Source organism: Lepisosteus platostomus, chromosome 2, assembly GCF_059453375.1.
Source record: "Lepisosteus platostomus isolate fLepPlt1 chromosome 2, fLepPlt1.hap1, whole genome shotgun sequence".
Lineage (NCBI taxonomy): Eukaryota > Metazoa > Chordata > Actinopteri > Semionotiformes > Lepisosteidae > Lepisosteus > Lepisosteus platostomus.
In genome coordinates, this window is record NC_142612.1 from 23,626,337 (window position 1) to 23,640,318 (window position 13,982).

General features: G+C 34.7%; 1 protein-coding gene across 3 annotated transcripts in view; it reads right to left on the reverse strand.

Moving 5' to 3' along the window:
• Positions 1-13,982, reverse strand: part of rbm26 (RNA binding motif protein 26) — a 32,178-nt gene that overhangs the window by 11,610 nt on the left and 6,586 nt on the right. For all 3 annotated transcript variants that reach the window (XM_088603348.1, XM_088603338.1, XM_088603329.1), the window contains exons 5-15: positions 13,419-13,642; positions 12,786-13,055; positions 12,146-12,385; positions 11,846-11,983; positions 6,046-6,186; positions 5,466-5,574; positions 3,932-4,091; positions 3,317-3,478; positions 3,062-3,193; positions 2,543-2,614; positions 2,093-2,215 (exon numbers count right to left, since the gene is read on the reverse strand). In XM_088603348.1, the coding sequence (XP_088459474.1) occupies positions 2,093-2,215; positions 2,543-2,614; positions 3,062-3,193; positions 3,317-3,478; positions 3,932-4,091; positions 5,466-5,574; positions 6,046-6,186; positions 11,846-11,983; positions 12,146-12,385; positions 12,786-13,055; positions 13,419-13,642 (1,771 nt within the window). The remainder of the gene's footprint in view (positions 1-2,092; positions 2,216-2,542; positions 2,615-3,061; positions 3,194-3,316; positions 3,479-3,931; positions 4,092-5,465; positions 5,575-6,045; positions 6,187-11,845; positions 11,984-12,145; positions 12,386-12,785; positions 13,056-13,418; positions 13,643-13,982) is intronic.

Here is a 13,982-nt window from a genome sequence, read left to right on the forward strand (position 1 = left end):
TTCAAATCAGTTTTTAAATAAGTCTACAACACAAAGTGTGGAAAAAGTGGAGGGGTCTGAATACTTTCTGAAGGCACTGTCCATTTAAATATTTTCATGTTTCAAGAAAACAAAAATAAACTCTAGAAAACAAACTGTGGTCATATCAACTGAATTTGCACACTACCTTAAAATTAAAAACTAAATTAAAACATTGAAAAGGAAAGAAAACCTACATTTGAAAGACTTATAAGTAGAACTGTAGCAATATTATGAATATGCATTAGAAGCAAAGAGGTAATGCACAAGAAAGTCTTTTATATGAAAACCACAACACCCCAAAACAAATGAAAAACCTTACAAATCAGTGGTAATAAAGTTTCTATATTAAAAATCCTAATGGCAAAGAATAATGCAGACTTGAGAATTTCGAGTAACAAACACTGACAACTGATTATCATCAATCTAGTACTGGACACAGACTTGGAAAAATCTGAAACACCTTTAATCTGAAAAAAACCCTTACCAAAATTGACTAAAACTGCATTACTGTACTGGCATACACATTTATTACTTGCTTATACAAAATAAATTATAATAGCTTGGATATGCATTTTAAATATGTTGACCTGAACAAAATCTACCACTGAAAGGCTATTGTTTTGTTATACTATTTCAACAACCAAAAGAGGTCACCAAACATTCAATGGAATTCTAATTATTCTGTAACACACCAAGTTAACAATGAGTTTTGCCATTAAAAACTCAGGAATACATTAACACTGTGCTTGCTTCAGGATGATAAATATCAAGGTATTTTTAATTGGCTAAATCTGTTATTTTGATATAACAATGTATTACAACAGCTAATGCTGCCAGCTGTCCATTAAACTACCAATGAGATTTTCCAAACTCAAAACGCACTATGGAGAAAAAAAAATATCAGAACTAAATCAAGCTTTTCTGGAATGGTAACACTATTGGAATTGTTCATTATATCTTTGACGACCTTCAGTCTCCACAAATTGCTGACAACTACGAGTGTCAATCTGTATAAGCAATCAGCATTTGCACACAGTAACGTCAAAATCCTTTCCTTGTTGATTTTACATCCTCAGATAATGTCAAGTGTTTGTGTCTCATCGACATTATACAATTGACATAATATGATGCATTCATCTTAGATTAATTTCGTGAAAGTCCTATGGAATGGTTTTTAATCTCTTCAGTGGATCATCCAAACTTCCACCACAAGTTATTTAATTCACTTAACAATAATTATGAAATTATGAAATTGCCAAAGCCATCTGTCACTGCATTTTAAATTAAATTTATTTGGCCATCGAACTGGATGAAGATCACAATTCGGATGTCCTTTTTGCAGACAATCCCACCCCCACCCCCCTCCCACTTCTCAGAGTCCGTCAATCAATTCCTTAGTCCGTTAAAGTGAGAATTTACTGCATTATTATATGCTCAGTGCATACAATTGTGCAAATGATCCACAGTGATCAACATGTCAATTTCTTCTACAAAGAAGCAAAATTTGAGAACAAAGTTGCAGTGAGATCATTTGTGTATTTAAAAAAAAAATTAAAAAGTATTTTAAAACGTTTAGTGTAAATTATGAGTTAACCACATGATTTTTCAACAGTCGCATGTTTGTTATGGACTATGTACTAAACAATTTTATAATAAAAAAATTACTGCTGAACAGTTGGAAAGGGGTTTACAACAATTTTTTTTAGATGAAGAAATGTGCCAGGTTAAGTAAGTACAGAGGTCCCCAAGATGATCTGAAAAAGTTTCAATTATGTAGGACTAGGCTACCTTACCCATTGATGAATAAACACTATTGCATTACAACTGCCTTCACTGTGCTACTATACCTGCAAAGGCTGTGGGAAATTTGGGAAGGAAAATTACATTCTTAATAGGCTTTAATACATACAATTCTAAAAAATATTTATTTCTGTACAAACTGAGCAAAATATACTCTCCCTTTAGTTAACCAAATTATTATTATATCTGCTACTGATGGAAAAAGTAAATTAGGTTGAAGAAAATGAAATCTTTAGTAATCTCTTAAATGCTGCAGAGAACCAAATCTTACCTGTTTTTTCTTTACAGCTTCCTCTGTACTGATGGTGTTCACAAATGGCAACGTTTTCTGAGCAGCTTTTAGGGCAGCAGGGTTGTAAACAGTTTTTGTAAGCCCAGTAGAAGTTGATAACACCTGCAAAATTTCAATGTTTACAGATCGTCCTAATACAGATATATTACTATATAAAACAGAATCCAGAGATTTTTTTCTGAAAGCTTTGGCCTTTAGGTACTACAATTCAGTTTATCAGGACATTTGTTTCAAACATTCAGAGTCATGTAAATAACAAAGCACTATATTTTACAAAAAAATAGACAACTAAGAAATACCCTGTGCAGTAACAATGTACAATGGAAATGCAACAGGTTAAGATTTACATCAGTAGCTCTAATGCACTGCATGACACAAGGTGCAGATGCTATATGTCTGACAGTAAAATAATTGAAATCTGCTACTTACCTTTCCTGTTGTAACGGATGTTGGCTTTGAAGAAAACCCCAATCTTTCTTTCACTGACAGTTTTGTGACATTCTATAAAATATTTATACATTCAAATATTTGATTAAATGTAATATGGGAAGAAAATTGTAATTTGCAACATTAACAAAGGTAGATGCTAAAGCAGTTCTATACTTTTCTTACTCCAGGCATTACAAATATAGAACAGGGCAAGAAAAAGGTTTTCTGTGGCCACTCTGAACAGCAATCTAGTTTCTAGCTCCTTGATGTGTCTTACCTAAACTCACTAACCTTACTTAATCCATATACATGTTATAAATAAGAATTCTGCTAATCTCATTATGTCTACAGTCTTCTATAAAACTCCAGTGAAAGTGCTTTCTCTTAGCATTGTTAAAAATAACAATGTGTCTCATACCATCATTACGGAGTGTTCCACTTACTGAAATCAAGTTCCCAATAACCCCGAGACAAAATAAAGATATTAGTTATATATTAGGATATATACATTTTACACACCTGAGAAGAAACCGTACTAGGATCCTGGGTCTGTGATGGCTCTGCGTTAGTTGTTGGTATAGGACCCAGACGATCTTTAACAGACTGCTTCAAGGCTGTCACAGCAGGTAGGTGAGATGAGGACTGAAGTCCCTATTTAAATAAAAGGGAAATTATTTTCCTATTATTTCTTTATATCAAGTTATACATTTTTATATCTTAAATGATTTTCCAGTTCTGAACTATTTTATAAAGTATTATAAAGTTATAAAGTACCTGTGATGGAAGCTGTGTTTTTGCTGCAGCATCTTCTCGATGCCAGAAAACTTTGATAAAGCGATTATTAAGCACAGCTTCGGTGCTTGAAATAGCTCTTTTGGCTTCTTCATGTGTTAAAAACTGTATTAAAGCACCTTCTGGGTCATTCTGATAAGCAACCTAAAACACAGTAATAACATTTGATAGTAAACCAAAGGGAAAAGAAATCCATGTCTCTCGATTTTCACACTCCTCAAGAATGGAAATCACACAGAGCAACTTTCAAATTGTGTTATCTGACTGTCACACTGTTGCCAGATTTTTAAAATGCAAAGTTCTAAATAAATTAAAAGGAACTAAATGTTATTTAAATATTTTTCAAATAAAACGTTTACCAGTAGTACAAATTCTAAATAAGAAGACACGGTCATCAGAATTCTGTGCAATACACTGAACCAAATTTTTGACCTGTTTTAAATTCCAGATCTCTAGTAATTGTTGCCATTTAATCTGAGACAAATACATAATTTTCTCAAACATGATACAGATTTTGTAGTCTTTGCCACCTTCACAATATTCAAATAAATTAGAATACAAATAAGCCCTTCCTATGTAGAAGAATATTAAGCTTACCTGAAGGTTAACAATGGTTCCAAATTTACTGAAGTGCTCATTAAGCTTGCTGATATTATTAAGCTCCAAGGGAATTTTTCTTATTTCCAGCTTAGCATTTTCAGACCCAAATGGTATCTTCTTTTGAAATCCTTGGTTATTACACTTATTGAAATTTTGCCTAAGTAAAAAATACATTTGGTATTAATGTATTTTTGGACCCTACTAAATAAAAAATAACTTAAAATCCTAAAGCACAAAAGCAATCTAAAGCATACTGTGAAAGCAAGCATGAGCATTTAAAAATAGTTTAATTATAAGGCTTTCATACACAGACCCTACATACCATGAGGTACAATCAAACTTTAGGAGTTTTGTTTTTTTCGGTTTCTATGGGGACACAATTAGATATTATCATATCAGAATACCTAAAATATAAACCCATTATTACCAATCAGAACATATTGAAAACATCAGTATGTCTTAAAAAATAAGGAACACAAAAATTAACCGTCTAGAGTATAAACCAAATATAGATCTTTATATTTCTGATAAGTTTAACATTTTGCTAAATCAGATTTTTACACATTTGTTTGTTATAATGAAGTAAAACTCATCACCCCCATCTTTTTCAACTGTTGAAGAAATTGATTTTTAGCCAGTAAAATTAAAACTATCTTATGGTACAGTTTAACTGCTTACAAGTCTAAGACGTTTTCGGATGTATAATCCGTATTTAATATAGTGTTAAACAACAAGAAAAAAAATACACAATTAAATTAATAGCTAGATATACTGAAAGACTAGTTTAGTAAATTAGCATAATCTATTCTTAAAAATGTTTAATCATACACTGTTTTGAAAAGTTTATCTACTTTTGAATTGTGTACCATAATATTAAGATACAGTAAACTCAGGTTAATGGACGATGGATTTAATGGGCAAACCCTGCTAAAAGAGAATTGTCTGTCAACTCAGAAATACATACACATATTGCAACATTTTGCAATAAGCAATTTGTTACGATGGGTGTCTATTTCTTATGTTTAAGCACATTTAAAAAAAATAAAAAATGTACTAAAATGACAGCAATGTGTTAAGTATTGTAAATGCACATATAATGAAACAAGTTAAAAATAAATACAGAAGTACATAAATACATAAGTTTAAACTAAGGAATATCAATGTTAGGTCAAAAGATACTATAGAACACAAGGAGGACATATGAACTCAATGCAGATAGCAACCCAGGAATTAACCCAGGGCCTCAGCACTGAGGCAGCAATGCTAACCACTCCACCAACTCCCTCCCCCTCTACTAGTGCTTTAAACGGAGGGTATACTGTAGTAAAACATTTTTAATTATAGCATTAGAATTCAGAAAAAAATACCCACAAAAGGTAATTCCTAAAAGGACAAAATTCACAATTTACATTTTCTAAGCAAAAACAAAGCTGCTAAGATACATTTTCTAAATTGAATTTAAAATGTCCTAAGAACAGTTTGCAAAACTTGTATGTTAACATTTAAATTGTAACATTTGTGCTTATCTTACTTGTCAAACCAAGGTTTCTTTGGAGGAATGCCACCATCTAATGAAGCTGATGTTCTTTTTCTGGACTCTGATTCAACAACAATTCTCATGTTGTTATTGTTAGGTTTTTCTGTAAAAAGTTTTAAAATTTTAACTCAAACATTTTAATAATGACTTGACAAAGTTAAGGTTAGAAAGGGTAAGAAATATTGCTGGAAATGAAAAGCATGGGACAAAAACAGCAAGGCAGTTCTCTTGGGCATCAAGGTGAAACATATTCCAATTTAGGATACAAATGAGATAAAAAAGATTAAAAGATAAATTTCTAAACTTAAAAGAAATCTAGTTAACACTTAACCCAGGTACCTCCAGGTTGGTGCATTCATCTTCCACTCTAGGTTTACTGGAATACCCCTAACCCCACCATCACATCATCTTTACATACATTATATGCATTATGTCCAGTTATGTAGAAGACCATTTTTTAAAAATTTTCAATCAACAATACTGATTCACAAAAGTATCATACTAACAACCAAGTGCTGTCCTTACATACAGTATCTTCGAAATTAAGAGGTTTGCACAAAAATGTTCTTCATACCTCGATGTGGAAGATCCACTTCACCCAGTGTCAGGCCTATTAAGTTTGGTCTTTGGGCATGAACTCTGTGTCTATAAACGGGTCTTGAAGTGCTGGTTATGCTTGGTGCTTCAGGATTATATACATCAGTTTCATATGTTTCTGCAAATAAAAAAAAAATGTATACACAAAGTAGGAGTACCTGATTAGACAACATCTTTATTGTGAGAAACACTCATTTGAAGACCCTTGCTTAAAATATCAGAACTGACAATTAAAGTAGTAAGAATTATTTTATGATAGAAAACAGAAAACATCTATTTACACAAAGTTAAGGGTCTATGGGACATGCTTTCCATTCAGATGGTTGAGATTGGGATTCTGGGCTCTTTCTTAAGTAGGAGCTGGACACAATCTGAGATTCAATTAGCTAAAAGCCCAAGATTTGAGAGCTTAGGATCCCCTGCTGACCCCCAATATCAACACAAATTCCATAGAGCCACAGGGACTAACTCACATCCTATAGAGGTTGTGCACATGCCACTGAGGAAAAGTGTAGGCTGAAGTTACATAGTTTATGGCATTAACAAAGAAATAATGTATTACAGAAATAACAGGCATGTCTAGGGGATGACTTGGGGAAAAATCCTAACACCTACAGGGGAACTGCAGTCATAAATTCTCAGACTGGTTAATAAATCTCGGTAAATAAATTAATTTAAGGTATTGCAAAATTGTACTTATTCCAAATTAAGCACAAAATCGTGAACTTCGTGCAAGTGCTGTATGGTCGCCATATTGCAACCGCTGGTCTTACCATGGGCAAGACTGAGAGTTTGTGAGAACTTGTGACTTAAGCCAGTCCTTCCTGCTCACTAGTTACTGTAATGACTAACAAAATGAGCGAATAAGTACAGGTTGTGCATCAGACAGAAAAGTTCCAACATCATCTACATGCAAGTTAACAAGTAGTATTTGTCAGCAAAACCATTTAAAAATCAATATATTTCGATATTTCTATTGGATTAAAAGAGAATTCACAAGAAAGCTTGTTTACAATACAAAAGTGATAGAGGGTGAATTGGAGATTTTACATGTTATTGTGTACGTTTTACTTTCATTGTGGTTTGAAATGCACTCATCAATACCAATTCTTTCTAAGCCAGAAATATAAAAATAACGTTGCAGTTGCCCTTTAACATTTTTTGTAAAAGATGGGAAGAAAAGAAAAGGTGCAGGGGTGAGACTACAAATCAAAAATAACCTACCAATTAGAGAACTGATGCAAAAGGCTACAGGAAGTTTGGAATCTATATGGTTAAATTCATAAATATTCTCAAGGCTTAACAGTACATGTATGCTATAGACTACCTAAAGCAGACAATCATAGTCAAAGGAATTTACTATATGATGAGATCTGGTAGACATGCAGCAAAGAGACTTTAATGAGCAAAATCACTTTTACACAAATTGGGATATGTTGTGAAGAGGAATAAAGAAGCCAAAATTGTTGTAGTATAAATCATGGGCAGAATTCAAAGCTATAATGTAACAAAATTACAAGTGTAAACTATATCTTGCTGATATTGGAGCATATAACAGAACATTTAGCACACCTCTTTTAAAAATGGTTTTCTTCCACTTGCCAAGAGTATTCTGAACTTATTTTTGAAGCAACACTACTAGTCATTTGTGAATCATTGTAGAGAGAACATTTTATTGTTGCAGAAACAAAAGCTACTTATGGTAGTTGTAAAATGTATCTGTTGTCTATTTCCCATTCAAAACTTCCCTCATCGGAAATCTGAAAGGCTTGTATTTTTTGGGGTTTTGTTCCAAGACGGACCTCTGTTTAAAGTGAATAAACACAAGCCCTTGTTTTGCTAGAAGATAAACTTTCTTTCTGCCACTGCAAAAGTTCACTGCATTTCATACAATAATTTAAATTGCTTGTCCAATTAGCCATCATTAAGCGAGCCATTTATTACTTTAACATTCTCCTTTCCTCAGTAATCCCTTCCCACTTTTGGAACTTTACCCCCAAAAAAAGAGCAAAAATATAAACAGCGCCATCTTGTGGCAATTCCAAGTAATTACATATAGGTTCCTTATTGCTTCTTAAACCAGTTTGTTAAGGCACTAACTATGAAAGACTTTTCCTCCATAATTTTTGTTAGAACCAGTGGGAGTATTTTCTTTTGATGCACACTTTAAACATTTAGAAACTGAATCTAAATAAAGGTTTACAATTTAAAAAGAAAAGCAGATTATTAAGGAGTAATGAACAGATGAAAGCAGACTTGTTCAGTGAAGGATGTTTATGTTTATGGATGCGTCAATTAAAGAAACCAATACTGGGAAGGTGTGAAATAAGTACTAACACTAGATCTATTGGGGTGGATCTCCTGTTTATTGTAAAAACATTCACTTTTTCTTTTCATCAGTGTTTCATCTCTGATTTTTACTAAAAACACCTCCAGAAACCTTAATTTGGTTAATTTACACTGGAAATGTATCAGATTTATTTGGTCTTTTAGTAGTAGTATAATCTTGTGCTGCAATGAAACTAAGAAAAACAAATCTGCTGGACCAAGCACAACAGTACATTTTGTAGGACAGATCATAGACAGTATGAACTGGCCAACCCTGATATTGCTTCAAGTCTACAATGCTGCTTGGAATACTTTAGCAATCGTTAAATACAATTTATAATGAGTGCAATTTACTATTATATTTCAAAATTATTGGTCTATGTGAAAGCCCTAAATTAAACAATATTGTCATCAGATGAGCAAATTGGAGTTTGCCATTTTAAAACTTAAGAAAAAAATTACCTCCATAGAATAAACAATAAAAAGTCCAATAACCAGACAAAACAGAAATAGAAAAGTAACATAAAGCTAAGTCAAATTGCTTTACTCTATTTACAATATTTTTAACTTCCATGTTTATTATGTATTATACCATAAAATCTGGCATAACACCTTATATGTGACTATATAGAATATGTAATTATATGTACGGCCATCAATGTGGTGACAAACCTTAATTCAGCAGTTCTTAACTGCTATAATCAGAGAAGAGGAAGCAGCTACATTCCAGGGCCTAACCTAGTCCTTTATCACAGGTGCATGCAATTGACCTGCTGTTTTTTTTTTTGTTTCCTCAGTCGAATCCTTGGCTTTCTTGGCTGCTATGGGGTATCCTAAAAGTTACCACATTTATAAATATTACTCATTCTAAAGGCAAAGCCCCTTACTCTCTCTGAAATGTTAGAGCCAGTCTGACTGAAGCCTTACACCTGATCCCTTATGAGGCAATTATATTTGACAGATACCAAGTGACCAGACAGGTCAAGAAACTCCTAGTAAGAATCAGACCATTCTTGGGTGGCAGTACCCCCAAACACTTTTGGGGACTTCACAGTAAAAGGGAGAGACCTCAGCACAGTATAAAGAAGACTCTGCATCTTCTCTCTCTGATCCTCCAACAAAGAAGCTGAACAATGAGTGGGCTATCCTTGGGCTTTTCCTTCGTTTAACACAGATGTGCCAGATAATCTGAGAACTCAAGAGTGATCCTAGAATTTAACAAACTGTGGTCATATACTATACCTGTAGGCATATCACTTTCCTTTTTTGAGGTATCCACAAAGCCAAAGCAATAACTTGTTTTGATGGACTTTTTATAGGATTAAAGGTTTATTCTTAATTAGAAAGGTACTTTTTTGTTTTGCATAAGAAAAACTGTTTTAAGTTTTAATTTTTTTATAGGATAGAGGATAATTTTTCCTCTACAGTATTTGAGTCTTATTTGCAGGTTACTGCTTCATGTGAAGTGTAAATAAATATTTGATCATCTCTTAAATCTGAAGCCATTTTTCACATACTTATTCATGATCCATTCACATTCCTGACCATAAAGAGCCAGTGTTCCAATATCTGAAAATGGTATCGGAGCGATTTTTGCTTTTCTTTATATACCACCATTTATAGTTAAACAACATCCAAGATTAAGCATATTCCATAAATTCAGCATACGGCACTTTATGTTACCTCAAGACTTCTCTGACTTAAGAGGTCTTAATAGGCTTTCAGTTCACAATGAATAAATAGAAATGACAATATATGCAGTGGTGTGAAAAAGTAAGAATGAAAAACCATGAAAAGGTTGGTCTTTTTTTACATTTTTGGACAAAAGGATATTTGATATTCATTTCAACAATACTGATAGATAAAGGTGATCTAATTTTAGAAAATAACATGGAAAAATCACACTGTGCACTCATTTGTACTATTTAAATCAACAAAAATGCAATTTCCTCATGCAGAACAAGTTAGTACACCCCTACCTTCATCACTGCATCAAATGCGTAAAATAAGAATCAGGTGCAAATGATAAGAACATCATTAGAGAGTAACTTGGAGGGCACTGCCTTATATAAACATCAGAAAGCTGTGGTCTGGTTTTGTCTTAGCAATTGAGGTGTGTGACTACATCATGCCAAGATCAAAAGAGGTTTCTGAGGCCCTCAGAAGAAAGATTGTTGATGCCTATGGGTCTGGGAAGGGTTTTAAAGCCATTTCCAGCAATATGTAGTCAATCACTCCATCACTCCAATGTCCAAAAGATCATCTACAAATGGAGAAAACTTCAAATCACTGACAATCTATCCAGGCCAGGTCGTCCCACCAAATTCAGCCCAAGAGCTGACCGAAAGATGCTGCAGGAAGTCTCCAAGAACCCCAGGATAACAAGATAGGATTTAAAGGCAAGTCTTGCCTCAGTTAATGTCAAAGTGCAACCATCCGAAAGAGACTGCACAATTGGCAAGGTCAGGAAGGAAGAAGCCTCTGCTCTTAAAAAAGAATATAGATGCATGACTGAAGTTTGCCAGACAACACCTAGGTGAAGATCAGGACTATTGGAACAATGTGCTCTGGATGGATGAGACAAAGGTAGAGCTATTTGGCCACAATGCCAGACGTCCTGTTTGGTGAAAAACAAAAACAACCTTCGACCAAAAGAGCCTTATACCAACTGTAAGGCATGGTGGTGGAAGCATTATGGTTTGGGGCTACTTTTCTGCCTCAGTGCCTGGGCAGCTTGCCATCATAGAGTAAACCATGAATTCCACATTGTACTTGAGGAGAAAGTGAGGCCATCTCACAAAAAGCTGAACCATAAGTGGACCTTGCTACAAGACAATGACCCAAAACACTCAAGCAAATCCACAAAAGAATGGCTCAAAAAGAAGAAATGGAGGGTTATCAAAAGGCCAAGTCAAAGCCCAGATCTCAGCCCCATGCTGTCTGGGGACATGAAGCGGGTAGCACATGCAAGAAAACCCTCAATCATCACAGTTGAAGGAGTTCTGTAAGGAGGAGTGGACAAAAATTCCTCCACATTGATGTAGGAGACTGATAGACAATTACAAGAAACTCAGGTGGGTAGCTGCATCAGCATGCGTAGGCTGCAAAGGAACAAGTAATAGGTTTACTCCATGCTGAAAAAAAGAAGAAAGAAAACACAACGTTTCAGCCGTGGAGCCTTCTTCAGGTGCTCGCACTTCTCACACCTGAAGAAGGCTCCACGGCTGAAACGTTGTGTTTTCTTTCTCCTTTTTTTTCAGCATGGAGTAAACCTATTACTTGTTCAATTACAAGAAACGCCTACAACAAGAGGTTTATGCCAAAGGGGGCAACACCAGCGATTGAAGCTAGAGAGTGTACTTATTCTTTCCCACAGCAGACAACTGCATTTCTGACTTTGGACTTTCTGAGTTGGAATCATTGCTTTAATCTATTCATATCAGTATTACCTGAAGTAAAAAGAGGAGGTTGAGTCTGAGGAGGATGATGAATCCCCGATGTGACAATTGTAGGTACTGAACTTGTCATGGAGTTTGGTGGGGCATCCATTCCAGAAGGCTGGAGAGGTGGGAGAGGAGGTGGAGGACCTTAAGATTGGAAAACAATTTTAAACTCAGAATATAAGCGAACATTAGACCCACTGGTAAGTGTACAAAAAGAACATCCAAAAATAAGAAAAAAAGTGAATGAGCATTAAAAATGAAAGCATAGGAAAGCATTTGATTTATACCATTAATGATTATATTTACCTGCTACAGGTGGAAGACTGGGAGGTAAAGGACCCGGTGGGGGCACTGGTGGCCTCAAATTCACAGGTGGTGTCATGAGTGGGGGTGGAGGAGGTAGGCCAGGTGGGGGAGGACCTTCAACAACAGGAGGGGGCTGTCCTTGAAAGGGAAGAATGCCTGGCAGATTCACATCTTCTACAACAACTGGATCACTGCCATGGTCAAAAGGACACATATCGCCTCTCATGCAGAAACCCTTTTCTGGAGAGAAAAAAAAATCATGAAAGACTGAAGAGTTACTCTACATTCTTTACTGCACAACCACAGCTTCATGTCTGGCAAGTAAAAAGAGTTGTGTTTGGGATGTTTTTTATTGTTGTAAATTTCAAAGATCACCAAATTACCTTCTTTTGCCCATGAGGTTCAACAAAAAAAAATCAGGCAAGTTTACTGTAACTTGGTGCAATGCTCACTGGAAGTTGCATGCGTTGTTTTTATAAACTAGAATTTCTTTAGTAAAGACAATGGACATTTTGCCATACCAAAAATAATCATTTTAATTGGGTATCATCTTGTTTTGTTTTCAAAGACCTTTAAAATCCAACTTTAAATATTGTTTTTCAAAAAGTTAATAAACATATCTGATGAAACTGTAATTTACCATCATAGTCTCGACAGCGTTTTCTTTGTGGAGGTCCTCTTACATATGAACCATGATCCAGCTGATCTTCATGAAACTCTGACCAGCTTTCTGTGGTGCTGTTGCCGTGGTGAGTTGGCGCTATGACAGTAATGGTACTGCTTAGTGTCGGGACAGGGAAATGGCTAGAAGAAACATTTGACATTAAAGTTCCCGGAGTATAGTTGTTTTCTGAAGGCTCTGTTCTTTCAGTTCTGTCATGCTCATACTTCAATTTCCCAGTGTCTCTTTCTAGGTATAAATAAAACAAAAAAAAGAAAGGGAGGCCATCATAAACGACTTTCAAAAAACAAGATATTAAATAGACATTTAAAGTATTCACAACAATATAAAAACAAAGCTATAAGTGTTTTATATAGAATAGTGCACAAAGTATAACTTTTAAAAAATCTGTATATCAAGATACTTAAGATGTAGTAATGTAAATTTCCACAATTCAGAAATCTGCGATTTCAATATAAGTGCATATCTAACTATCAATGCTCAAATATTACCATAAATGAATCTCTTTCAAGACTATAAGAACTCCCTCAGTAAAAAAAATAGTTACCTATGAAATGCCAAATGGACCATTTAAATAGAGTGAAAAATTACCTCTGCTTCTTGTTCTGCTTTGGCTTCTAGACCTCGTCCTGCTTCTCTCCCTGTCTCTGTCACGGGGCCGATCCTTGCTCCAGCTCCGGCTGCGGCTCCTGCTGTAGCTGCGACTGCGTCCTCGCCTCCGTGTATACCGCTCCCTGTATGAATCCCGCCTTGAAGGATTTCGGTCATAATCCCTTTTGCGTGAGCGATCATCTTTCTTACGATCATCTCTGGATCTATGTAGAAAAAAAAAAATCACCAAACCTTTAAGATACTTATACTACATACAACTTCCAGTTGCATATACTCACGGAGCTATAAAATCAAAACAGTTCTTAACAGTTATTGCACTAACAAAACTAACCTGAAGTAAATTGTCTCTAACTGTTAAAACAAAGTACAAAGTTTTCCTCAAGATTTTTAAATCCTTCTATTGTTCAAGTCAGACTCTGAAAGATTCATCTTGCAAACTAAGCAATATAGCAAAAAGAATTAAAGCATTTACAATCAACTTAGAAAAACTCTTGAATTAATGTAATCAGCTCAACAATTTATTAAATTTGTTCCCTCTATAAA